We start from the raw sequence: 27,078 nt of genomic DNA on the forward strand, positions 1-27,078 counted from the left end.
CAGTATATCCACTCACCCCCCTCTGGACGATTTATTTCCAAAGTGCTCAACCTGAGCTGTCCCTCAGATGTACTGACTTCTAAACCTGTTAATTACAGTCACTCACCTTCTATCTTTTTGTGACATAATAGCAGGTCTCACTACCATCCTGTAAACCTTTCATTTCAGGTTTGCTGCTATCCTTCTGTCCCACTCCATCCTGCCTACATCTCTTTTTTTTTTTTTTTTTTGCATTGTCCAAAAACAAAACTGACCCACCCACATTCACAGTAAAGAAGTAAACATCTTTATTACAAGTCATTTTCACTTTAATTCACCAGTATGCATGACGCACATTACAAAAATATACTCAACATATAACAGGTAGTCAAGACAATCACTAAGAAGTTCAATGTGTAATTACAAAAAACACTCACATGTACACCTTTGCCCCGCCCACACAGGTAACCTTCAAAAACATTCATAACTGACTCTTTGGCCCACAGAGCTTTTTAAGAGGACCATTCTAATCTTATCAACCTCCAATAAATACAGTCACATAATACAAAAATAACCCCATCGGCTGGGAAAACATCCAGATTGTGGCGCTCGGACAATAAAACAACAACTAAAGAATGTTCACATCATACAGAGCGAGTTTAGACTGCGGACATCAGATCATTTATGTTAAATCACTGCACCTCTGCTGCCAAGCCACAAAAGAAAGGACCCCAAAGTGATTAAGACTTATTCCACAGGCTGTCACCAAACAGGTCCCAGAAACAGCTCAAGCAGCTCAGTGCCAGTTCCAGGCATCACTCCCCAGCACGCCAGTCTTCGCAGCTCTGAGTCTTGTAGCGCATAATCTCCAAGGAGAGTGCAATTTAAAAAAATAAAAACAAACAAAACCACAGGAGATTTCCCATTTGTTGTCCTCAATTTTCACTGGGCGTCCCGGGACTGCTGCTCACTTGGATGTCCTTTCTAAGCCGGAGAGAGACGCAGCTGAGCCAGCTGCGGCTGGTAGGCATCTCCCCAACAATCTCCCACGTGTCCGTCTCGTCACAATACCTCTCGATAGTGTCGTGATATCTGCATGCAGAGCGGGATCAGCTTTAGACAACCTCATTCACCTCTCCTGTGTTTAATCCACAGGAATTTAACCCTCATTTTCTTAATATTTCAAATAAATGTGAGCTCTGCAATCGCCTGGAAAACACGAAATTTACAGGCAACGTCTTTTCTAGAAAGCTCCTCACCTGTCCCAGCCCTCTTCTCCTCCCAAGACGTAGATTTTGCCATCCACGACAGCAGCGCCGGGCCGATAGCGTCGTTCCTTCATGGGGGCACACATCGTCCACTGGTTGGTCTTTGGATTGTAACACTCCACTTTATCTGTGTTCTCTGTCGAGGCATGCCATCCGCCTACAAAAAAAGGATTTAACAGACATGACTGCACTTTTAGGAACCAGAACAAAGCACAGTTAATGGGCTGGATGATAAGTTTGTTACCTATGACGTAAATCTTTCCTTTAAGAGTACAAGCAGCTGATCCAGAGCGGGCAATCTGCATGGGGGCGACCTCTGTCCATACTGCCGTTTTAGGGTTGTACACCTGTGCCAGATCTGTGCCGTCACCATCCTCTAGGACCGCACCACCTGCCGTGACACATCCCGAGTGAATAAATACACCACATAGAATCAAAATGAACAACAACAAAAAAAAAAAAAAACCCTGCACGTGTAAAAACCTGCGTTTTCTACCAGTAACATAGAGCAGGCCGTCCAGAGCCACCACTGCTGGACTTGTGACGGCCATCTTCACAGACTCTGTAAACTGCCAGGAGTTGGTGTGGGGGTTGTAGCACTCCACCGAGTCCAGACGTGAGCGTCCCTCCCACCCTCCCACTGCGTACACAAAGCCATCAAGCATCACCAGGCCTGTGGGGAGAAGGCACAGCGGATAAATAAACATTGTTGCAATTAAAAACAGTCCTTCAGTTTACAGTTGGACATCTCATGCCCCGGTCTAATTTTCATGTTTTCTGTCCTATTCATTAACCATTACAACGACAGATGCTCATTAATGTAGGTCAACATTTGAGTTAATAAAGTCAGTATATGTAGAAGACATCACTATTAGCAATATTAAAGTACATTTAATGCTCAGTTTTACACTTATTTTCCACTTATGGAGGCGCATAGATCATAAGGGCACAGCTATGGCCACCTCAATCCTTCTGTTTGGGAGGGGCAGCCAATCAGATAAAAGCTGGGTTAGAGGGAGAGGAAAGGAGGTAAGACAGCTCATTAAGGGTCAGTTTGAGATAAAGATTTTGAACTGTGCATCATGTATGGTAGTGGTGCCAAACATGAGGTCCAAAGGACAGAAGTGGCCCAGCAAAGACTGCACTGGGGGCCACTGGAAGGCTTTGAAAAAAAGAAAAAAAACAAAAAATGTGAATGAGTGTGTCGATTTTGAACTTATAGCTGTGTTGTCATAAGTTTTACAGCTTTTTCTATTGTTTAAGACGTCTACTATTGCCATTCATAATACACAAAGGCACTTATATAAAAGCACTTTCCTCCTCCTCAGCACCAAACAGCAAAAAAAACAATTAAATGGCAGAAAGGGACCCATTTTTCTATTATCTGCTATGGAAATGTCTGGATTCTCTTTTTTAATTTTTTAAAGTAGGATTATAACAATCAAAAGACTCCTTTTGGAGCTACTAGAATCAAACAAAGTTAGGATAGTTTATAGAGTTCTTGAGAAGCAAAATAGGGTAACGTGGCTGAAAGACAGAAGCTGTAATTACCAAGACTCCCTCACCTAACTCTGAGCGAGCTACATTCATGGGTGCCATTTCCATCCAGGAGTCAAAGCAGGGGTCGTAGCGCCACATCTCTCTGCTGGCTGAGCCATCGGGAAACTCTCCACCTGCCAAATACAGGGTCGAATCTACAGGCGGGGACAAGGAAGAAAGGTGATTGGATAAGCAGAAGTATACATTTTCAGCACTTAAGTTTATCTGTGCATTTCAGAGTGTCTTAACCCATCAGGCTGAGTTTTACTGACCCCCTCACCTGAGACCACCAGCCCGTGTTTGCTCACGGCGAAGGGCAGGCATGCCAGGTTCTTCCACTGGCTCGTCACAGGATCCAAGCTCTCGACGCTGCGCAGCACCACCTTGTCGTCCTCCCCGCCAACTGTGACTATCACTTCAGCGGTTCCTGTTTCCGTGGCAACAGGAGTAGAGGAAGAGAGGAGTGAGCCACATATGTTAATGTAAAAGAAAAAAAGCAGCCTGTATGGTACAACATAAGAGTGCGTGGAGCTGCCAGCCATTTAATATTCAACTTCCACTATTCTCTTGATTTGCATCTGGATTAGGCTAAAACTGTTTGGTCCACAGTTTGATAACACAAACCGGGAAAACCAGCAAACATCTAAAAATCTGGAATCCAAAATCTTTCTTCTAATAGAAGAAGATAGACCCAAATAATCGTCTCTCCATTGAATAGCCGAGCATTCTTAAACCCTTGCGGAGTATGAGGACGGGGAGACAGATACACACTAACAAATCACCAGGCTGACAGAAAATAGTGCAAAGCTAAAAATTAGCTCTTTGATTCAGACGTGAGTGTTTTTTTATTTTTACCAGTGGACCTGCGAGGCCTCGCTCTCGGGCAGTAGAGCTCTCCACGCCGGTCCTTAAGCAGCAGATAGTCCTTGGCCTCAGAGATGAGCCTCTGGCAGACCTGGCTCTCCTTCACCACGTCCAGAGACTCAATCACATCATGGAGGTAATAGGGGCTGATGAGAGGCAGGCGGATGTGCTCCAGGACCTTTGAGGAACAAAAATGGAAGGGGATCTGATGGGTGGTACTCATGAGCAGCTGCTGTGGTCATGGATTTTCATTCATGGAGTATGGCGCCCCTGATAACAGGATAGCACCAAACAACAAAAATGTATGAACCCCCCCTTTTACTTTTAAAGATAAGCCTGAAATTACCTGCTAATAACTCTCCTCTCACCTTTTCAAAGCTCTGTTTGCGAGAGGAACATTTATTCAACCACAGCATGGCGGCCTCAAACACGGTCTCCTCTTTGGGCACGTTGAGGAGATCGCTGGCAAGGATTTCCGTCAGCTTGTCCACACACAGAGACAGAAACTCCTCCTGGAGGAAGACAGGAAGCGCCGAGAGTTTGATTATTTATGTGAGGGCACAGCTTTGCATTAACAGTAGGTGATACAAGATTACCTCCTTCACGACTCCCTACTCTGGGTTTCCATCACACCCTCACCTGCTGACAGACCGTGCTGAAGTGCTCAAGGATGTAGTCCATGCTGCGTTTCTCCAGCACCTTACAGGAATGCGCCTCAGCAAAGCAGTGAATACCCACACAGTTCATCTCGTCCATCTGACGCTCCATGAAGCGACAGCAGGCCTCTCGGACTGCCATCACATCCAGCAGGTTGGCTGCTGCCAGCAGCGCCTGGATACAGATCACTTTCTAAGCACGCACGCGCTTCACGAATGACGGCAATGAAGAGGCATGAGAAGATTCACTACCTGCACGTTGGCTTTGGAAATGTAGACCTCTGATGTGTAGGCGTAGCTCACCAGCATGCCAATCATCTGAGGCTCAACACCATTGATGGCAACACGCTCCTGCTTGGACTCTATGAGGTCAGCGGAAAACATCGCCTAAGGATGGAGAAGGAAAACACATGATTCTAAAGGTGGAGTCGTTTTCAGTATGGACATACATGTGAGGAAAAGTGCGTTTACCTGGAAGTAGGAGCTGAAAGATGCCAGCACTATGCGGTGGCAGGGGAACTCCTGTCCTCCGCAGCACAGAGTCACATCGCAGAAGGCGTTGTTGAGCCGCAGGCTGTTGAGGCCCTGCAGGACTGTGTTGGGGTGCCTGGTCTCCACAAACAGGTAGTCCTCGCTGTTCTGGGGAGCAGGGACAACGGCAGGAGTCGGGCTGGCTTCCTCCTGGACCTTAACGGTGGCGTTGATAGAGGAAGGCAGGAGCAAACCGGCGCTGACGGAGATTATTTCAGCCATGTCTGCCATTGCAACCCAAGCCTGGGAGGCAAAATATCACAGTTAGCACTCTTGAACGCAAACTAAGACAATCAGAAAACGGGTTGAGACATAGCTGGCAACGCAAATCAGCCTCGCAAAGCACTCATTTGAAAGTGAAATGCGTGTAAGTCGCAGAAGGCTGCAAAGCAAGGCGGGGAGAGAGGACCCGAGATTGTCTCACTAATGAGGCTTAGCTGTGAGGCAGCGGCCAAAAGAAGCGGCTTTGTGCCGAGCCAGACTACTCAGACAGCTCAAGAACAGATATGCGATCCACACACAGGTGAGATTAATCACTCAGCAGCGGAGGGACCAAAACAACTCACCTGTTACACATAGTCGTGACTGCTGCGGAGGACTACTCGCTCTCCCAGCTTCCGACAGTCCTGAGCAACATTAAACGCCTCTCGCTGCAAGCCACGCCCACACACACCCGGCAAACGTAAGAGTGTTCACCCCCATGTAGTTCCTGCTTTGTTTGTTCATCAAAGAGTGACACACAAATTTTTCCCTACTTTTTTGCAAAATCTGATCGTTTGCCAAAAAATATGATTTCCGGTATTTTCTAAAAAGTGTATGCAAACTGTTGCAAATGACTTATTGGCCTACAATCTGTGAAACATGTCAAAATCATCTCTCGTGAATAATGTCACGTCATTTTCGTGTGTGTGTGTGTGTGTGTGTCCCTTTTTTCACCTCCTCCTAAATATTTCATGTACTTTAATCGGTGCTCTTTGTATATACACTCACTGGTGAGCAGTGACAGACTGCTGCATCTTAGATGCAAGAAGGAGCGTTTCCAGTGGTCCTTCCTCCCTGCAGCTGTCAGACTGTGCAATCAAAACTGCTCTCAACAAACATAGATGTTTACATCAGCGCTGTAACTTGCACCAATCAACCGAACAAATACTACTTTTATAACTCGCACATTACTTTTTCTCAATTTATATATACTAACTTATTGTAAGTTACATGTCTACTTTTTAATGCACAGGTGCAATACACAATCTGTACTTTTCTAATTATTCTAAATATTCTTAACTATTTAAACATCTTGCAGTATCCTGCTCTATTTGCACACTACAACCTGGGTTTGCCACTTATCTGTACTTTAATTTTAATAACTGTACAGTACCCTGATTTGGTAACTATTATCCATGATGTAAATATGTAAAAAAAAAAATGTTTGTGTTTCTGTTCAATGTCCTGTGTCCTGTTCTGTTTGTTTTTTTGTTGTTGTTTTTTTTGTTTTTGTGTATGTGTGTGTTGCTGTTACAACCAAATTTCCCCTTGTGGGACAATTAAAGGACTATTCTATTCTATTCTATTCTATTCAGGTCACTCCATTGTGTTTACTAGTTCACCAGTTTTAGCCTGCCTGCTTGTATTTGCTGTGAGTCATTTAGTGGCTCCTGTGCTTGTTTTCCTCTCTTTTTTGTTGTGTTCGTAGCAGCTGTTGTTCCTGTCAGGGAAATTTTAAAACCCATTGGGAAATATTAAACTGGAGAGACTATCATGTACGTTTTGTTTATTTAACAGGTGTGTTATCTGAGGTCGACATGATTACAATAAAACATTCAGCTGCACAAGCAAATCATCTGTGTGCCATATCACCTCATATGTGGAGAAAGTCAGCCAGCAGGTCAATACCAACACTTTATTATTTATTATTCTTTATTTTTCTTCCCATAATTATTCTTTTCTTCTCTTGTTTTAAAACCAGATGTATAAGATATTGTTGATATTGTTGGTTGATGCTGCCATGCCACTTTTAACTTGATATAACAGGTATACACGGAACATATTGTCATAATATGATCAATAAAGTTCAATCTGTAGAAATGTTGGAATTTTTCACTAGTTTGCTGAATCATGTTTGTTTTATACAGAAATTGAACTGACAAAAGGCTTATTTTAAATTTGGAGGATAAATAACTGTTTTTGTTTCAGATCACAAGGAGCTGTCCTTCATGACGCCTGCATTTTCCAGCGCCTTTCTTCTGCGAGCAACAGCTTCTAAGATCTTCTTCCTGGGTCCGAGCTGGATGCGGATCCCTTTGAGGTCTTCATCAGAGCAAAGCAAGAGTGCCTCCAAGTCAAGGTGCTCTCTGTTGAATGCGGGCGTAAAATCTGGCAAGGAGATAGAGGACAGGAACACATCCAAAGGAGAGGTTTCCTCATCTTCATCGTCATCCAGTCCCAGATCTTCCTGTTCCCACGGCAGTGCATTGTCGCCCGTCATCAAGCCAGAGGTGTCTTCGTCTGCCTCAAACGTCTCGCTTTGAACGAGGTAACCAAGGCTTTCATTGGCACTGCTGGGGATGTCGTCAGAGTCTAGCCCCATCTTCTTCCTGAACATCAGACCTCCAAGGCCGGGCCGATTGAAGATGGATTGTTTCACTTGGCCTCCATCGTCGTCGTCATCTCCGAAGCTGTCCATTTCTTCTAGCATGTTCTCTTCCTGCTCGTTGAAGACGTCCACAAAGTCTGGGTTCTCAGATCCGCTCTCTGGTTTGAGGAAGATAACGTTCCCACTTCCTTCTGACCTCTGCAGCGTGCCTTTGTCCTTCTTCCCAAACTTCTTCAGGAGTGTGCCTTTAATAGAGCCAACTTTATCGTCAGTGATGAGCTTGGAGAAGTGTTCGTTGACGCCCGTGATGGTGCCATCGTTTGACAGTGACGATGCTGTTCCTGCATCTGAAAAGGAGCCGGAGTTGCTCCCACGCTGCATTCTATCCATTTTGCTTTTGTGTTTTTTCTTCACCTTCTCACAGAGTTTCACGCGTTTCTCTGCCTCTTTTTCTGCCTCTTTCTTCAGATTGGCGACCTTTTTCGGATTTTGGTTGGTCTGCTTTGCAGCAGCAGCGTCGAGGAAGCGCACACACTCCATGTGGTCGCGTGAAGCGGCGACATCCATTGGCGTGTGGAATTCATTGTCCAGAGCAAAAAGGTTGGCGCCGAAGTTGACCAGGAAGCTGAGGATGTGCATGTGGCCGTTACCTGCTGCATGGTGCAGGGGTGTGTTTCCCCAGATGTCACTCCTGTTGGGATCTCCTCTGTACAACACGAACACACACAAAAGATTTTTTTATCATTAGTGATGATATTTTCATTATTTGGCTATTCTGTATTCCTGATTTATACCAAACTCCATGCACAGTAGTTTTTCATGAGTTTAGAGAAAATGATTAAATGATAAAAAAATGACATTTAAAAAAATGTCAGTCCAGGATCAGTCCAGGAAATTAAATTAAAACAGAGAATAGATCCACATCCAAATCTAGCATATGACAAATTAAAGATGGGTGAAGTTAACTAGTGAGCTATTAAGACTTAAAGTCCTTTTACTGCTGCCCCCTGTCAAGTTTTGATTGCTGTGTGACTGCTACACCTTGTCATAAATCCCAGTTCATCCTGCGTAATGACCAAAGAGGAAATGGTTTAGATAATCCTGGCCACGTAGCCAAGACACGCTTTATGCCCATTGAAATATAAATAAAATAAAACTAAACTTCTCTGAATCTCAAAAGTCTGTATGGTCTTGATTTTGTATGGTCTTGGTTGTAGTGAAAGAGGGACGGAGGTACATGTGGAGTAGCGGTGGCGGTGGCGGTGGTGGTGGTGGCACGGCCTGGATGAACAGCTCTTTTGTTTTTGTTGGATGGATTGGGCTGGTTAAACTTTTGGCTCAGCTAATGGGAAATAAAGTCTTAGCTCATTAAAATGGAGTGAACAATAGCTGTGGAAAAAATCCAGATGAAGTGCCAAAAACAAATAAAGTACATATGAGAAAGCATAAAACACACTTTATTTCATGCTGGTCAACCTTTGCTCTGTGAGCACTGTTCCTGGTTCCGCTGTAGATCTTAATCTTATTTGGTTTTATAAAATATAATGTATTTAAATGAAAATATTTTATGTCTAACTTTATGTTTTCTTTAGAAATGACAGAAAAATTACACAGCCTGAAGAAAACACTTGACGAGAACTCATATGTTCAGGTCGTTTTTGTCTCAGTGTAAGATGTGAGATGAAGGACAGGCGATAGAAAACTTACTTTCTGCTGCATATGAGCTGAAGAGCACTGATATGTCCATGAAAAGCAGCCAGTATGGTGGGAGTCATGCCATCCTCATCTGGCGTGTTCAGGTCCTTCACCGTGGCCTCCTTCAAGAGTTCCACGTATCCATCAATCGCTGCTTTGTGGTACCTAGACATCTCTGGTAAGAAGGGAAAAGCTTGGAGAAAAATAAAAATCCAAGTTTCTCTGCGCCCCCCCGGCTAACGTCAGATGAGCAGAAGCGACTGCAGACCCAAGCAAACAAAGCGATGACTGGGCGTCAACGCACCAGCAGCTCGGGGCCATAAAACAAAAGCAAAGTTCGCTTCACTGCTGTGAGCTGCCCCATTTCCTCAACACTATAAAAAATCCCTTACTGCGATTTCACCCAGAAAACGTGTTCACACACAGCAGGAGTTTCTGCTGTAATCACTGTTTCTTCACAGGTTTGAAGGCAAAAGCAATCTTTATGAAAGAATAATATATTGTTGTGGATTAGAATGACCAGTAAAATGAAAATGGAACATTATCTGTTATTTCTAGTTTTCAGGTTTTAGCTCGTTAGAACTCTAAATTCTTCATCAACATTTGTAAACTGATGTTTTTATGATGCATTTTTATTCTGTAATTTGTAGAAAAGTATTTAAAAGAGTAAAAAGCGACATCAACTCCCTCTGTTACCTTGAATCAACTTAAAACTTGGAACATTCAACTTTTTAACTTAAAGCGTTTATACCTAAAAACTGTCTTAAGTATAATACATGATTAAAGCTTTTATTAACAAATTATTGCTCTATTCTATTTATATATCTATTTATCCATCTAATCTAATTAGATATTGTTAAAATCTTGACAGACATGCTTGATTGGGTCATTAATTACAGGAAAAGTAAAAATAACACACTATACTTAAAGTATCAACTGTACTAAAAAACAGGAAAAATAAAGTATTTTTTATTATTAATTATTGCAAACAGCTTGTGATTATTTAAATCATGTGTTAATCTATTTTCTTGATAAATTCATTTATTGTTTTGTTTGTAAACAGTTTTAGCAAGATGGATATATTTAATCAAGGTACACGTTCATTTTTTTTAAACATGCAATTCAGTTGTTTTCTTTACTTTTTAAAAAACGGCTGATTAGTCACATGTTCTAATTTTGCTACTTGTTTAGGTTCAAAATAATATTGCAGGATAGTTTTCTTTTTACAAGATATTATATTCATCATGGGAGCTCGTCCTTAGAGCTTAGCGTTAAAAAGAGAAATTTCTCCATGAAATGAATTGGAGAAACTGTTGATGTGAAGTAACATGAAGCAGAAGTGTATGCGTACAAGCCCAGATACAGTCCAGCATGTGTATTTTACATAAGTGTACTAAAAAAGCATTAGTGTAAGTCTCTTAGACCGTGTGTTGTCATATCTAGATGATTATGATATCTAAGTCTGTCCCTTTGGGGGTGTGTCAGAAAAAATCTGGAAAATCACACATGCTGTGGTGAACTGCCGCAAATAAGTGCTGTAAAATCCCATATAGTTTTTCCACCACTTCTCCTTCCAGTCCAGTAGGTGGCTAATAAATTCTATGCTAAAGTTAATGATTTACCAAAACCAGAAGAAGAAGAAAGAACCGGCAGAAGAGTCAACAAAAGAAGAAGAAGAACCTGTCCAATCAGCGGCATCTTGGGAGGAACTATCCCCCGACCAGAAGAGAGTGAACCCAATCTGACAGTTTTTCACTCTCTTCTTTGGTTTCTGTTTCTTGTCGCTTTTCAGCTTCCTATAACATGAAGTTGTGAATAATTGTTGTTTAAAACGTTTCCACTGTTCGGAAAACCCGGACATCTTCCATTGGGTTCACGGCAGTTACTTCCCGGTGTTTAGCTTGTGTGGTTGGACCGGGGAGAACCTGCAGAGATGTCCGACAACGGTGGCTCGGCCGTCGGCCTCCTATCCTATGAGACGCTGGTTCATGCTGTGGCAGGTGCAATGGTGAGTAGCTTTGTTTCTTATTTATTTGTTTTTTATGGGGGTTGGGGTATTATCCTTCTAATAGCAGATAGCATGGTGTTGAAGAAACCACTTTAAGCTGAACAATGGTGTTAGATGTTGTGTTTTCAGGTGTCAGTATGGATGTTAATGTTGCAGTGCATTGTCTTTTTAGGGGAGTGTGACAGCTATGACCGTCTTCTTTCCTCTGGACACGGCCAAAAGCAGACTCCAGGGTGAGCTGGGGGGCTTTATCATCTTGGACAGAGGTCACCTGATAAGCTGCAGAGTTGAAAGAGGTTTAACGCTGGGGTCATTATAGAGCAACCGTAACTGCGTCCCAAAGAGTAGCGCACTGATAAATGTAGTTTTTATTTTACCTCATAAACAATCCATTTCTGTTTGTTGTTTCATGTGTCTTTTTTTTTTTTATTGCAAAGCACGCTCATGTTCAGCTCTATATGAGACATAAAAAGGTGTGTTATGCCTTTCTGCTTCCACTCTTTTATATTCCACAAGCTGAGATAATGCAGTTAAACTGATCTTTGTGTGTCAAGTCATTGTCCAGAGACTCATTGCCTGATTTCTGGCATATTTGTGTTTATTTTTCAGTGGATGAGAAGAGAAAGTCGAACTCAACTCCAGTCATTCTGGCTGAGATAGCAAAGGAAGAAGGCTTGTACGTATAGTGTTGGAATTTAAAATCACTGAGGCTTCTGGTTAGAAATTACACAAGTTAAGCCTTGTTTTACTCTTATTTGACCATATTTATAATTTAACCAAATGTTATGAACCAAAACAAGGTAATCACAGATATAAACAGTTAATGAAAATAATTGGTAGCTGCAGCTGTAATCTAATCCATGGTTTAGGATGATGTTTTGACCACATGACTAAAAACACAGTACTCAAATGCCTCATCACTACCTCTCCCAGTCTGTCACTGTACAGAGGCTGGTTCCCAGTTATCTCCAGCCTTTGCTGCTCCAATTTTGTCTACTTCTACACGTTTAACTCACTGAAGAAGCTGATGGCATCTGGTCCAGGCCAGTCCAGACCTGGGAAAGACTTGCTCATTGGAATTGTGTCAGGTAAGTACTGACCTGATGGAAATTGTCTGAAAGACTTAAATGGATGCAAGGTGTCCAATTAATAGAGAAGCCTGTAGCACAAAAGGCAAACTTTTCAAAAGTGGAGGGAGTGACTGTGTGACAGATGTCTGGATTGAATGGATGAATCCTGGATTTGTGTGTGAAACGTTTGCATGCATGTATCCCATAGACTGTATGCAAAAGATGGTGATATTATCCTCTGGTTTGTGGATTCAAGAAACTTGAATATCTCTTGTTCATGTAGGAGTGGTGAATGTGATCCTGACCACTCCCATGTGGGTGGTCAACACTCGACTGAAGATGCAGGGGGTAAAGTTCAGAAACGAAGACCTCCACCAGACTCACTACAGAGGCATATTTGGTGAGCGCTTCATATCTGTTAAACAGGTCAAAACTTCTGACGTGCTTGTCTTGTGTCTGTGTGATTGTCAAACCTCACTGCTTCTCTTTCAGATGCTTTCTCACAGATCATAGCCAACGAGGGGGTGGGAACTCTGTGGAACGGCACTTTGCCCTCTCTCGTCCTCGTACTCAACCCTGCTGTGCAGTTCATGATTTATGAGGCCATGAAGAGGAAGGCAGGCAGAGGAGGGAGGAAGGTAAGAAGACTTAAAGGGAACCAGTGATGTATGCAATATTGCCTTATTGAAGCTAATCAGTCAGCATCCTGTCGTTCCATAGCTGAAGGGCTGTGATCAGGAGGGACCCTGTTTAGACCAATCTAGCGATCAGTCACCTGACCTGTGAACTTTCGTCTTTTACCACAGATATCCTCAGCAAAGATTTTTCTCATTGGAGCCATTGCCAAGGCCATCGCTACCACTGCCACGTATCCTCTGCAGACAGTTCAGGCCATACTGAGGGTAAATACTCTAATACAGAAAATGTTATTCCTGTATTCTGTTTTTCAAAGATTAGGCTGATGAAGTTCAACATTTTTGCAATGACAGAAAATTCAGTAAACAGACAAAAACAACTACAAATTGTATCTGTGTAATTTTATGTGTGCCAAAAGCAGTCTATTACTCTTACACGGGCAAAATGATGGAACTCCTGGCTGAGTCTGGGACACAACATTGTGTAAATTTGACTTAATTTTGTGTACACTCCTCAGAAACTTTATTAGGGGAAAAAAAATTTCTGATCCGGTCCCAGTAGATAAGAACGCCTGCTACCAAAAACCAAGCTACATTCACTTATATCACATTTCTTTCCCATTCTGATGCTCAGCAGCAACTTCACTATATCACTAAATTAGCTGAGTTGCTGCAATGTGATTGGATGATTAGATATTTCTATTGATCAGCAGATGAACCGGTTTAAACAAAGTGGCCGGTGAGTGTGTATTAATAGAAAAATTTAGAGAAACCAGAGCATCTTTATATGGTTAATACCATCAAACACTCGATGCAAATATGCATGACTGGTAAATGATATTTAATCTTTACTACACATGCATCACTTGTTTTATGCTTTTTCATCAGTTTGGCCAGTATACAAGTGACGCCGAGGGTGGTGGTGTGAACATTTTGTTCCTGCTCATGGACCGGATAAAGTGAGTGCAGCATCTCTAAAATTACACTATCTAGTCACTCGACTCACAACAAGCACATGTGTGAATATGTAGCAGTGGTCACAGTTGTATACCCGTGTTTATCGCAGGAAGCACGGTGCTCTCGGTTTGTACAAAGGCCTGGAGGCCAAGCTGCTACAGACGGTACTGACGGCTGCACTCATGTTTGTTGTGTATGAGAAGATCGCTGCAGTGACCTTCAGACTCATGGGGATGAACAAGAAACTGAAGCACTGAAGACTGCTACCTGAACACAGCAAACCGTCAGTGCACTCATCCTCAGTAGGTTTTAAAGCCTGCTGATGCTATTACTAACATTATGAATTGTTTCTGTCGCATAGGCACGATAATATGAGCCCGCAATGGTGCTTTGGGAGCCCCACATTCCTATTCCATTCCCAAATTATATAACAAAACCAGAGGGGGGTTTAATTATTGCTATTGTTAACCTCTAACTGTGAACATCTGTGCATACACATCCTCTCCACTGGTGCATTTCTCTTGGTTAAGCATGGTCCTGCAGGGACTAAAGTTAACTGAGTTTATGTGACAAAGAAAAACATACAGACATTATTTATTAGTTTGGTTTGCTGTATAATATCTTCTAGTGTGAGGTGAGTTAAACAGGTCCTGTATTGAGTAACTGTTTGAAAAGAACACCTTTCAAAGAGCTGAACTTTCTACTGTTAAAAAATAAAACTCTGTCAGGTGATGATTAAAAAAAAACCAACAAAAAAAACCCCGTTTAGGCAAAAGAACACAAATACACCTGTTTGGCCTCTTTCTGAGAGATGTTGGCTGCACTGAAAGACTGATACAGCTCTCGTGGAAATATACATGCTCTTTAAGAAATTACTGGTTCAAATCAATGGGCCAGACTAGCTGCTTTCCCCTGGTCTGAGTTTTTGTCATGAGTCTGCTGTAGTTTCATATTTCACTATAGGAGATGAATGATATTTGTCTTTACATTTACATTTTCATATGAATTTGAAAAAGTGTATTTCAATTTAAGACTTTTGTCTTAACATTTGAGCTTTATTGCACGTGATGATAAGTTTACTGCTGCCTTAATCTAAACCACTGGGCCATTCTTTACATACACTTAAGCTTTTAACTGTGAATTTATCCAGTTGTGAAATCCTGCAAGATGGAAACCTCATTAAATTAATTTAATATAAATTGAGGGAAAAGCACAGTGTATGTGTCTGCACATGCTGCAGTAGTTGTAGGTAGCAAGTGCCTCTGATTGTAATGCATTATGAAAAAGAAACTGTATGAACTGACATACAGACGAGTGACAAATTAAAGGAAAAAAACAAGCTAAAATCTTAGTTGTGCGTCCACAGCATCAGTGCACCTCAGCATGTATTCTTAAAGTCTTTGGACCTACAAAGATAAACAGTATTCTTCCAAAAGACACACCCTCATTATGTTGCTGGTGGTGGAGTACACCAACTAACACCTACACACAAATTTCTCTCAAATTAGCTTGTTTTGTGGTCTTGTGACTGCAAAAGCTGTAGCTTCTGATTCATGAAACCAGTCAGAGTATAATATTTCCTCACTGCAGGAATTAGAGGTTTGTTTCCCCCATAGACTGAATATAAAACGTGGATGGATCCACTATCAACTACTGATTAGCTTTGTACTCTGCATTTTAAGGTTTTGGCTGCTAAAATGTTGTTGTTATCAAGTTTTGGAGGGTTTATGAGCCAGAAGTGACTATTTATGGATGACTCTGTGGCAAGACTGGAACACAAGCTTCTTTGATAGTTTACTACTGGTGAGATTATTACACGACAAAAGACACCAATGCTACAAAAACTGGTTAAGCTGAGCAGACATCTGTGTCGGCATGTACCTGTAAGTCAGCGTAGCCACACCTTTTACTTTTGAGCTTTTGTAAAGTTTAGATAAGAAAGCAACCATGTGGACTGGGGCTAACAGGTTATAAAGACAAAAAGAAACTGTATCAGGTTGCAAACACATTTATTTTTGTTGTAAAGCTGGGCATTTTAACATCAAAGGTTATAGGGTTTTGACTCTTTTGAAGCCAGTCTCACTCTAAAGAGCTGCAGGTTTTGGCACTTTTTCATTTTGATGCTTGTCGATGGTTTAATTCTTTTTTTTGTCACTCGTTTGTAAGTTATTCAGTGACTGTTGATCTACACAAACACTTGATGCACTGAGTTTTTTCTACTGTTTTCAATATCGCAGTGTTCGACGTGCGCTCTTTTTCTTTCACACAGATGTCTTCCATTATGTCTATCAGTTCCCTGCGAGTAGTGTAAACTTGTCGGGGATCGCAGTGATTCACAGTATTTGTCACAGTACTTTCTCTCTCTCTGATGTGGTAAATGACAGTTAATGCTGCCTTTCAACTTGATGCCGGTTGACAGTTGATCCACTCCTCCTGCTGCTGTTGTTGTTAAACTGGTTTTTCTCTCTTTACGTCTTGGTTATAACCAAGAGAGGCGCTTCCCTTTAACACCGCAGCCTTTAGACCTTTTGTTGTTCTATCAATACTCTAGCCAAGTGACACATTTACCAGATTTCAGCTCCTCTGCCAGTTGTCACTTATATTTGGTAGCAGTTAGGAAAAACAGCTCCAACTGTTTGGTTTTTTTTTTTTTTTTTTTTTGATTAAAGCTTTACAATTTTGCTTTTTATATTTTACAAAATGAACTTTGTTTACATCCAGTTCTTATTTGATATCATCTTGACTCATTTACAACAACAAAAAAAACACAACACAGATTTTCTAATTTTGTTTAAATAAATATAACACTGTTTGTGGGTTGTAAATTATTGTTATAACCAGGGAATAAAAAAAGATTGAGAAACAATATTGATTTCTTTAATTGTGTTTTGTTTAGATCATTACATGCCAGATAAAATGTAGTTCATCACTGCTTTAAAAAAATAAAATAAAAGAATCCCCCCAGAAGACTGAGTAGTGATTGGTGAGCTCATGCAAATGTTTACCACGTTAAATGTCCTCCACTGGAGGTCTACAGGATAATGATGCATTCGTGACCATGCCTCAGGTGGAATTTATACTTCTGCAATTCAGTTTATCAGAGCCATACGTAGGGTTAAATCTTACGTCACAATATCCTATGCTGACATGCACCTCCCTTCCTCAAAACAACTGTGATTGGCCTGTTTCCTCCTCTTCTAATTGACTGGAAGGGAATGAATCAACTCCAGGCTTTCAGACTTCAGTGCAGAAGTATAAATTATGCTTTAGGCTCATATTGGGAGTCTTCACTTCTCGTCATCTCCTCAACATACCAGTGTGGCAGGAAGCAATACTGAGAGTCTCTGTGGGCAGAGTAGGTGACATCTTTGTAGGGATCCCAGGAGAACAGGTACACCACTCTGAAATGACAACAGAAAGAGATTAACATGTATTTACCCCAAACCAGAATATTTTAAAAGTGTTATTATAGCTCACCTAGGACTGTCTTCGGTAACTACACGCTTCACAAAAGACAGGAAATCGCAGCAAAAGTTCATGCATACTGTCGGCTTCCAGCAGTTATACTCGTTCTGTTTAAAAGATGTACAGAAGGCTCATGAAGTGTGCTCATGGTGTGCTGCCAGATGTTTTTAAATCACGAGTTATTTATTGCTTTACCTTGATGAGATGGGAGATCTTAGAAATGTGAAAGGTCTCCACGGAAACAACGACACCTTCCTGATCTCGGAAACCTGCCACCACTCTAGGGACTCCCGGGAGAAAAGACTGGGCCCACCACTTAAGCAGTTTGAACCTGAGGAGCGCCAAAATAAAAGCGTTACCATCCAGCCAACCACACAACGTGAAAATTATGAGGCTTTACTTTATCCTGTACCTGTGGAAGTTGCTGCGCTGTTTGGGGGTGCAGATCTCTGCAGAGGTCTTCAGCTCCACGTAACAGGCAGGAGCAGCCGGAGCTTTGGGATCTTTATCTCGACAGTCCACCTCGCCGGAGAACAGCAGTCTGTGATCCGCGAGCCGAGTTTGCACCACAGTGCAGAAGGCCTCGTTGGTGTTAACCACTCCACCAGGGTCAGGTAGACTGTGGGTATTGTCTACAGGAGAGACAAAGGTGAAACTTTACCACTGAAAGCACTGTGCTAGGTTTAGTTTTCATATCTAATATAATGGACACACGGATATGTACAGAAAAAATAATGATTTGAAGTCAGTGTTGGGCATTATAATAATCACATTACATTTTTATAGAGTGTAGTAATTTTAATTAATCGTGGTAAGATCAACAATCATACTGCATTTACGAGTCTTTGCTGTTACTCGAGTTCTTCAATTACATAAAGACATGAAGATAACTTTTTAAAAGGACAGCTGCTGGAAGCGGCCATCAAAAGATAGGCACTGTGGTCATAAAGGGATGAACATAATCAGCAACAATACTCAGGCTGTGTCATGTAAATGATGCTCAACTGGTACTAAGGGACCCAGCAGCCTGGACTGCTGACACAAAGCAGCATGGATCTGTGTTTTCCTGTTGTTTATCCCCAATTCTGCCATTACCAGTGCAGCACAAACCAAGAATCATCAGCCAGGCAACATTTTTCTAGTCTTCTATTGTCCAGTTTTGTTGAGCTTGGATGAATTATAGCTTCAGTTTCCTTTTCTTAGCTGACAGGAGTTGCACCTGGTGTGGTCTTCTGATTACCTCGATTGTACTAAGTGGTTGTTTGAGTTACTCTTGCCTTCCTATCAGTTCCAAGCAGTCTCTCTTTGATCTTTGGTACCAATGAGGAATTTTCACCCTGAGAACTGCCACTGACTGGATGTTTCCTCTTTTCAAACCAGTCTCTGTAAACCCTAGAGATGGTTATGTGGGAAAATCCCAGTAAATCAGCGTGCCTGGAGAGAACCCACACAGGCAGCAAAGCTCACACGAAAACAGCCGGTGAAATCAAACCTGCACCTTCTTTTTGTGAGGCAAAAGTACTGTTTTTGTTTGGGGTTTTTTATTATACCATTAGCATTTTTCCCCATAGTGGAAATCTCACATGTTGTGCTTCCCAGGCACAAATGGACTGAATATAAAACCAGTTGATTATGAGGTATGCCTGTGAATCATCAGCTGTGGGTAAGGCAGTTTAAATCAGTACCCAAAGTTTCAAAAAAAAAAAAAAAAAAAAAAGGAAAAATAAGGTACTACATAAACCCACCTACCTGCACATGTGTATTGCTCAAACTTGTATCCCCAGTACATCATCTCTTCATGCCTCTCGGTGCGGTTCTCCCGTTCCCTGCGAGCAGCTTCCGTTTCCACCTCACTGATGTAAAATGTGCCCCTGAACCTGGTGACTGCTAACAACCAGCCTTCCCTTGTCTCATAAGGAGTGGTCAGCAGCTTAGTTAGGTGGCCCCGCCATGTCACAAAGTCGACATCTAAAGCGCTGGAAAGAGTAGAGGTTGATCAAAGAATACATGTCCAGTAGGAACTGTTGTTGTGGTTAGAGATCAATAATGTTTATCTCTCTCTCTCTGTGTGGGACCTACTTGATCACCTGAAGAGAAATACAATAAAAACAGGAACCTCACAGCTACACTTACCGAGGTGAGGCTGCTGCCCCTGTTGGGTTAATCTTTGATTTATTGGCTACAATCCACCGGAGAATATGGTCCAGCCTCTCCTTCACACTGTCGTCTCTTTTTATAAAGCGATCCCTGTATCCATCCCTCAGGTTGAAATTTGGATTCCTGTCAGGCTCCACGTAGTACCTCATCTGCCTGCTGTCGTTGAAGAATCTACGCTCAGAGTCGAGGGAAAAACATCCCACTTCCACAGGCTGTTTGTAAACAGGAAAGTCTCTTTCATAAAGCTCTCTTCTCGTGCTTAAAGTCCTGCAGCTCAAAGGGTTTTGACCCAGAGCCGACTCAGACCGATACTGGTGCTGTGTGTTCGTTCTGAAGTGTTTATTCTCACGAGGACTTCTGCCACTGTCGTCTCTTTGTCTTTTGTACGAGGACTGATGGCTGTGACAGCTGATGCTGGATCTGTGGGGGTCCATAGCTGGACAGAAAGAATTTATGAGTTTTTGTTCTTTAAGTGCAATTTTTTCAGGGATAAGTTAGGTTAGGGTTAATGCATATGTGCATATTCTTTAGCTAACTTTTAAAAATATAACAGGCAACTTTGCAAAGAACCGATTATAAGCTGTGTCCTTATAATCGGTTTGCATCAAACATCCAAAGAAGAGCTTTGGATGTCCTTCAAGAAGCCTGGAAAACTATTCCTGAAGACTGCTTAAAGAAATGACAGGAAAGCTTTGCTAACAGAGTTCAGGCTGCGTTGAAGAATAAATGTGGTCAAACCAAATATTGGCTTTCAAGATCGTTAGAACTGTACAAAGTTGTTTTTGCCTTATATACTTTATACTCTTGTATGCTTGAACATGTTTTGATAAATCGCTGCACCGGTTCCACATTTTCCTACCAAAATATAAAGACATGATGGGGTGGCTGAAGACTTTTGCACAGTGCTGCATATTTAAAATTAGAAATGTGTTCTTTCCTCTCTGTAACAAATTGTACACAAACAATGAATTAGTTTAAGTTTAAATGCAGCATATCTGGACCTAGAACCGCCTGATGTGCTTATAACAGTTTATGTGTTGAATGTTGAATGGAAAAGAGGCAGGTAATGTCTGGCGTGTGTCTGCACTGTTTCTCAATTAAATGCATGTTTAAAATTAACAAAGGTTTCCTAATACCGCTGTTACTAACCCCACTACGAAAACTAAAGAGTACTTTCATGAATAAATAAGACGTAAGTAAGTGATAACCTACCTCTTTACAGCACAGCGAGCAGAGGTTGCTAAGCTAACGTTAGAAGTTCCCTGTTTATATTATGTCAGAGGAAATAAAATAACAGACTTGGCACAGGAACAACAAACATACGTTTGTTGCATCTTTACCGACTAAAACCAAGAAGTAGCTGAGTTAGAAAAACGCTGCCTTGTTTTTGTAGCGAGACAGCTAACTAGTCTCACACGCTAACAACAAGCTAACGCCACTTCCGTGTGCAGTTTTCCATCCAATCCGCTGCTCGGTGTTAGCGGCGACACTTCCTCTAAAAACACTGTAAATATCCGTGAAAAGAAGAGTTGTAGCAGTTCCCTGTAGCTGTTGGGCTGGTTTGTGGCTCTGGCAGAGAATAAAGTGATGTAAAAGAAAAAAAAAAAAACATTATTATTGGGTTTATTCATCAGGTAAGGACGAAAATTATTTTCGAGTTCAAATAGCTCGGTCTAATGTTGATAAACGAGCTAGCGTTAGCATGGCTAACGGTGTAGTGTTTTTAACCTAACAAAACTTGTTTTCTGAGCGTACCTTTATGGAAAATATGAGATTATGTCTTATAATTCATTCATCAGAAATTGGCAAAGGAGTGGATCTTGACTGTGGGGCATTATTCTTAATTAGTAGGAAATAATGATATGATTGACCATTTAAAGGTCTTTTAATAGGCTCTGCGTTGTGTAGCGAGAAAAGCAGCATCTTGGAGTGAACAGGTGCAAATTTCTCCTTCAGGTATGAGCAGGAAACGGGCTCTGATTTCAGACGCTTTCAATCTGAAGAAGAGAAGAAATGGCACAGAACAATTTGGAGCTACTGCTGCTGAAGATGGTGGGTGTGACTCCTAAAAAATCTACAATAACGTGATCAAAAAACTCTTCATTTGAAGTTCACACTGTCATTTCTTCACTTTAAAAGGACCAGCTGACATTAAATCCAGTCTGGAGTACCTCATGACCCTATTTCCCAGAAAGCTCTTCAATGATGCACTGCCTCAAATTGTGCTGAAGCACCAGCTCTACAGCTTACACAGTGACAAGACTTTGGTGGACAAGGAGGTGGTAAGGTGGATTTTAAGTGCTAGAAATGTATGTGTAATCATTTCTGCAGATTCAGATGTGAAATACAACTCGTTGCTGTCATCGGTAACAGAATAAGATGCGTGAACGAGGAGATCTGCTGATGTTCCAGCTCGGGTTCGACGCAGAAGCCTTTGGGCTGGTTTTTACTTCTGACTACAAGGCCAAAGTGCTGGCGGGAGAGGAGGGCAAAACCACAAGAGCCACCGTGGAGAGGTTCTTGGAGAAAGTGGTGTCCGCTTGCACAGATCTGAGCTTCACGAAAGACAAAATGCTGAAGGAGTTTCTCTTCACAGACTCTGAGATAACGTATGAAAGACACCCATATATTGCATGCGTTTATTATTTAGCTTTATCATTCCCAAACCTTCTATCTTGGACATAGTTTAACATTTAACTTCCTAGATAAATAAAAAGTAAAGCAACACTGCTGACAATGACTGAAAGAGTTTGACATTTATTTAAAGGGGTAGCAGAGAATAACATTTTCTGTGGCATTAAAGCTGTTTATACCGATTTCCATAACTTTGTGCTTGGCATTATTGAATGAATGTGTAACCTCTGACTTGGCCATTCTGAAAGATAAAGATCAACTCAGAATCTGTTTTCTCCCCACACACAGGCAGCTGGTTAAGTCTGGGGTCCTGACTGTGAGGGATGCAGGCAGCTGGTGGCTTTCCATTCCCAACTCTGGCAAATTCACAAAGTACTTCATAAAAGGTTGGTGTTGAATCTCACTTGATTGAATCGTAACAGCGATTTCCTTTAGTTACGACACCCATTAATGTCTTTGTTCTCATTTTGCCGTTAGGCCGTAAAGCAGTGCTCAGCATGGTTAAGAAGTCCAAATACGGCGAAGTCTTAAAGGCAGAAATCGAGGAGCGGCGGACGAATTCACAAGTGAAATTCCATATGAAATACCACATTTATGACATTGTTGGCGCAGAGCTGGTAGAGAGGTAATACGACTGGATGCTTTTTACCTCCTTTCCTTACCTTTATCTTAGTAGGTCAGTTTAACCACCTGTTAAGGCATTAAATACAGCTGCTCTCAATCGTATTTCAGTAACTGGACTAAATTTAAGAAACTCCCAATCCGACCATCTTTGATTTCTCTGAAAAAAGTCCAGGGAGACTAGACCTGTGTCTTTCAAAACTTTTTTAGGTCAAGTATCTGGTACTATGACTTCAGCAATGTGGAATTTCAAAATAATCTCACATTCAGTTGAGCGATAATTAGCTTAAAAATTTGCTAGTATATCTTATACAGGCCAAATTTAAAGGGCTGTAGAAAAAACAATTCAAAGACAGGAGTTTAAGTTTATAACACTTTCATGTGTTAACCTCTTATAAATGGATCACCTCATATTACATTTAATGTGTAGTTTTATTATCACGAAACTACTCTAATCAGATGAAGTTCTTTGTGATGTACCAACAAATGGCATCATCTGACATTTCCAATTTCACTTTTCTAGAAAGATTTGGTGTTTGGTGGTAACAGATCCAAAATGTATGATGGTGTTCTGCCTTTCCCAAAGGTTTCCTTTTTCCCATTTGGTCTATTTACAGGATTATTAGTCTTTATGGTCACTAATGTGTGCGTGTTACTGTCAAACAGTTTTAACAACTCTTGATCTTTAAAATTACGTCTGTCTTGAAGTGTGGTTCCTTTTCTTTAACGTCCAAAACAATCTGACTTGTTTTCCGCCTAACTCGAGTCATGTTTTCGTCTGATCCCACTGATTTTAATGAATGCTTTCTTTCTTTCCAGCATACCGACAACTTCAGGGACCCTGTTGCGATCTGTGGATTCGTGAGGCTGACGTCAGGCGCTGACGGACGATGAGAAATTTATGAACGGAATGAAAAGTGTTTATAAAAAGACTGAATGGACTAATTTAAGTATTCAAGTGCAGATTCTGTGCCAAATGTGCTACTAATGACCTGTGATGACGAGACGTTGTCAAGTTTTGGTTTATCTTGTAATAAGATTTATTTAAATTTCTTTGCATCACATATGAGATTCCTTGTCTACATGGAGTTTACAACCTAATGGCAATCATTGCCTCTGTGCTGAGTGTTTTCAGGAAACAAAATGCTTTGTTACAAATAAATGAGATTTCCCAACATCCTGTTTGAAACTTGAAGGTCAGTTTTCCAAAACCAAATAATGTCCCGCCTGTCAAAGCTTGAAACTGTGTCACCTTTAAGTAAAACGGATTACATCATTTTTTGTTCGCTGCTTCTCTCATGTTGTCTCTTCTGTTTTTGTGCTCAGTCAGCATCACTTGTGTGCAGCATTCATCCTTTGCCCGTACTTAACTGTATTTCAAACCCTTAGAAGGGTCAAGCTCATTAATTGTTTTGAACAGGCCCCTTTTCCTGAGAGCTTCAGACAGGATTTTTCATGTCCCACTAATAATTCCCAGGAATTGTTTTTCACTCATCTCGTCCAAAACCTCACAGTGTATGTATAGAATACAAGTGCAGGACTGAGCTTGAGATTAGAAGTTCTATTTTTAAGCTAAAAGTTGTTTTTTTCCTTCTAGGTTTTCCCCAACGTGACTGCTCCACTCTGTGTGCGTGTGTGCAGATTTGATCTTTTGACTACATTGATGTCATAGATATTATAGTTACATTGAGTCCACTTTATTTGGAAACTTCCTTGTAACCTTTTGTAAACAGTTTGGAAGTGTTTGTTAAAAGAATAACTGAACAGTGAAAACTGGGGGTTAAATTACACTGTAAAATTGCACAAAATAGTTGTGATCATATTTTGTGGAGCTCTGCTCTACCAGCTGATTGCACCGCTATGTCTGTCAACCCATCCCCACAAGAAAATATCAAACACAAAGGGGACAGTGTCTGACTCCAGTGAGCCACAAATGCACCAAAGAGGCTTTCCCCAACACAGTCCTCATTTATAGTTCTACAAAACTCCCACTGACAGGTGGATTCTCCTGTTTCAGTGCAGCTAGCCAACAATGGATAAAACCAGTTGTTGCTGTCATATGCAGTACAAGGGTAACTCCCTAGATTGCTTTTGTAGTTTTAGTATCCTTCTTTTCTTCAGAGTTATCAGTTCTGTGACTAGTTACACTCAACAAAAATATAAACGCAACACCTTTGTTACTGCTCCCATTCCCCATGGGATGGACGTAGAGACCTAAAATTCATTCCAGATACACAATATAACCATCCCTCCCAAACAGTGGTCACAAATCAGTCCAAATGTGTGGTAGTGGGCACATCTGCTATATTGAGATAATCCATCCCACCTCACAGGTGTGCCACATCAGGATGCTGATCTGACATCATGAGTAGTGCACAGGTGTACCTCAGACTGCCCACAACAAAAGGCCACCCTGGAATGTGCAGTTTTGTCTCACAGCAAAATGCCACAGATGCCACAAGCAATGAGGGAGCGTGCAATTGGCATGCTGACAGCAGGAATGTCAACCAGATCTGTCGCCCGTGCATTGAATGTTCATTTCTCAACCATAAGCCGTCTCCACAGGCGTTTCAGAGAATATGGCAGCACATCCAACCGGCCTCACAACCGCAGACCTCGTGTAATCACACCAGCCCAGGACCTCCACATCCAGCAGGTTCACCTCCAAGATCGTCTGAGACCAGCCACCCAGACAGCTGCTGGAACAATTGGTTTGCACAACCAAACAATTTCTGCACAAACTGTCAGAAACCGTCTCAGGGACGCTCAACTGCATGCCCGTCGTCCTCATCGGGGTCTTGACCTGACTCCAGCTCGTCGCCGTAACAGACTTGTGTGGGCAAATGCTCACATTCGATGGCGTCTGGCACGTTGGAGAGGTGTGCGCTTCACGGATGAATCATGGTTCACATTGTTCAGGGCAGATGGCAGCTGAGAATGTCCCAGTTCTTGCATGGCCAGCATACTCACCGGACATGTCACCCATTGAGCATGTTCGGGATGTGCTTGACCGGCGTATACGACAGCGTGTACCAGTTCCCACGAATATCCAACAACCTCGCACAGCCATTGAAGTGGAGTGGACCAACATTCCACAGGCCACAATTGACAATCTGATAGACTCCATGCGACGATGTGTTGCACTGCATGAGGCAAATGGTGGTCACACCAGATACTGACCGGTTCTGGGTCCCCAGACCCCCAATAGCGCAAAAAACTGCACATTCCAGGGTGGCCTTTTGTTGTGGGCAGTCTGAGGTACACCTGTGCACTACTCATGATGTCAGATCAGCATCCTGATGTGGCACACCTGTGAGGTGGGATGGATTATCTCAATATAGCAGATGTGCCCACTACCACACATTTGGACTGATTTGTGACCACTGTTTGGGAGGGATGGTTATATTGTGTATCTGGAATGAATTTTAGGTCTCTACGTCCATCCCATGGGGAATGGGAGCAGTAACAAAGGTGTTGCGTTTATATTTTTGTTGAGTGTAGATAAAACGATGTCTGTTAGCACCAACCAAGCCTATTCTATACTTGGACAAGTTGGCATAAAACATGCTCTAAAAAACAAAACTTAAATATAATTTTACAGAAAGTGTCAAGACTTTGAGTTTCTTTTAAGAGTGGGGCTCAATACATTTAGTGCTCCACTTTCATTCTCAACTGTAACAGTTACAAATTGGTGACGAGCCCTTACCTTAACCCGAATCTAACTCAAACTTTAACCCTCAAAAAAACATTAGGGTCAGTCAAAAGGTTTACAAAATTTCTTTATATCTCTGATGGTCAAAAACTGATGATCACTGGCCCATCTACAGAGTAGAACTGCTTTAATTCTTCATTGCACAGATTCACCAAGGCACTGCAAACATTCCTCAGAGAATTTCAGCCATATTGATATGATACTTTCACACAGTTGCTGCAGATCCACGATGAGACTCTGTTACAGGAAAAATGATTCTATGTTTCTTTACCTTCTTTTAAATGTACAAAGATGCCCTTTGTCTATGGTTAGATTAGTTTAGAATTATCCTTTTAGACTTTCCCAGCAAAGACATATTGTTTTGGGACATATTGTTTTAGATTGTTTTATCTCTCACAGCTTTCTCCCAGCTCTCTGCTGACGAGACTAGCGCCACATATGGAGTTGTTTATTTTATCTGTTTATTATTTTCTTATCCTGTTCTCACTGTCTCTGTGATTTGTGCCTATAAAAATGCCAAGCCTCTGTTCATGGTCGTGAGTTGTTCTTTGCAGCTCACCCGTGCGCACGTTAAAGCATGAAAAGTAACCTTGTCTCATTGTGTCTTTATTTCTCCTGGGTTTTTTACAGAGTTTTCTCCCAACAGACTCTCATTCTACCACATTCCAAAAGTGCTCTACTCAACTGAGATCTGTGG

General features: G+C 41.7%; 5 protein-coding genes across 6 annotated transcripts; 2 read left to right on the forward strand and 3 right to left on the reverse strand.

The window, feature by feature from the left end:
* Nucleotides 1–278: 278 nt before the first annotated feature.
* On the reverse strand, nucleotides 279–5,519 carry LOC308411269 (kelch-like protein 24). Of its 2 annotated transcripts, XM_080905141.1 has the most exons (12): nucleotides 5,404–5,519; nucleotides 4,778–5,080; nucleotides 4,559–4,693; nucleotides 4,290–4,481; nucleotides 4,019–4,162; nucleotides 3,642–3,828; nucleotides 3,067–3,213; nucleotides 2,813–2,941; nucleotides 1,744–1,920; nucleotides 1,492–1,638; nucleotides 1,239–1,404; nucleotides 279–1,071 (listed from the first exon to the last, which is right to left on the reverse strand). In XM_080905141.1, the coding sequence occupies exons 2-12, from the start codon at nucleotides 5,066–5,068 to the stop codon at nucleotides 915–917; spliced, it is 1,872 nt and encodes a 623-aa protein (XP_080761267.1). In that variant the 5' UTR covers nucleotides 5,069–5,080; nucleotides 5,404–5,519; the 3' UTR covers nucleotides 279–914. The 2 variants fall into 2 exon arrangements, with proteins under 2 accessions (XP_080761267.1, XP_080761266.1); XM_080905140.1 differs by having other exon boundaries at nucleotides 1,239–1,638.
* Nucleotides 5,520–6,492: 973 nt separating this feature from the next.
* anks4b (ankyrin repeat and sterile alpha motif domain containing 4B) lies at nucleotides 6,493–9,411 on the reverse strand. Its single transcript, XM_080905142.1, has 2 exons — nucleotides 9,135–9,411; nucleotides 6,493–8,133 (listed from the first exon to the last, which is right to left on the reverse strand). Exons 1-2 carry the CDS (start codon nucleotides 9,293–9,295, stop codon nucleotides 7,029–7,031), a joined length of 1,266 nt encoding a protein of 421 aa, XP_080761268.1. The 5' UTR covers nucleotides 9,296–9,411; the 3' UTR covers nucleotides 6,493–7,028.
* A 1,385-nt stretch (nucleotides 9,412–10,796) lies between these two features.
* slc25a17l (solute carrier family 25 member 17-like) lies at nucleotides 10,797–15,784 on the forward strand. Its single transcript, XM_080904402.1, has 9 exons — nucleotides 10,797–11,130; nucleotides 11,303–11,363; nucleotides 11,740–11,806; nucleotides 12,064–12,218; nucleotides 12,484–12,600; nucleotides 12,693–12,838; nucleotides 13,007–13,102; nucleotides 13,724–13,794; nucleotides 13,902–15,784. The coding sequence occupies exons 1-9, from the start codon at nucleotides 11,056–11,058 to the stop codon at nucleotides 14,047–14,049; spliced, it is 936 nt and encodes a 311-aa protein (XP_080760528.1). The 5' UTR covers nucleotides 10,797–11,055; the 3' UTR covers nucleotides 14,050–15,784.
* An 871-nt stretch (nucleotides 15,785–16,655) lies between these two features.
* Nucleotides 16,656–20,866, reverse strand: dxo (decapping exoribonuclease). The gene is made up of 7 exons (XM_080904401.1): nucleotides 20,627–20,866; nucleotides 19,391–19,850; nucleotides 19,007–19,233; nucleotides 17,670–17,889; nucleotides 17,453–17,588; nucleotides 17,270–17,364; nucleotides 16,656–17,193 (listed from the first exon to the last, which is right to left on the reverse strand). Exons 2-7 carry the CDS (start codon nucleotides 19,846–19,848, stop codon nucleotides 17,052–17,054), a joined length of 1,278 nt encoding a protein of 425 aa, XP_080760527.1. The 5' UTR covers nucleotides 19,849–19,850; nucleotides 20,627–20,866; the 3' UTR covers nucleotides 16,656–17,051.
* A 24-nt stretch (nucleotides 20,867–20,890) lies between these two features.
* Nucleotides 20,891–23,947, forward strand: LOC308410789 (inactive serine/threonine-protein kinase 19-like). Its single transcript, XM_080904403.1, has 7 exons — nucleotides 20,891–21,048; nucleotides 21,371–21,466; nucleotides 21,554–21,696; nucleotides 21,788–22,023; nucleotides 22,337–22,434; nucleotides 22,526–22,673; nucleotides 23,489–23,947. The coding sequence occupies exons 2-7, from the start codon at nucleotides 21,373–21,375 to the stop codon at nucleotides 23,532–23,534; spliced, it is 765 nt and encodes a 254-aa protein (XP_080760529.1). The 5' UTR covers nucleotides 20,891–21,048; nucleotides 21,371–21,372; the 3' UTR covers nucleotides 23,535–23,947.
* Nucleotides 23,948–27,078: the final 3,131 nt, after the last annotated feature.

Source organism: Rhamphochromis sp. 'chilingali' (genome assembly GCF_963969265.1).
Source record: "Rhamphochromis sp. 'chilingali' genome assembly, chromosome: 15".
Classification (NCBI taxonomy): Eukaryota; Metazoa; Chordata; class Actinopteri; order Cichliformes; family Cichlidae; genus Rhamphochromis; species Rhamphochromis sp. 'chilingali'.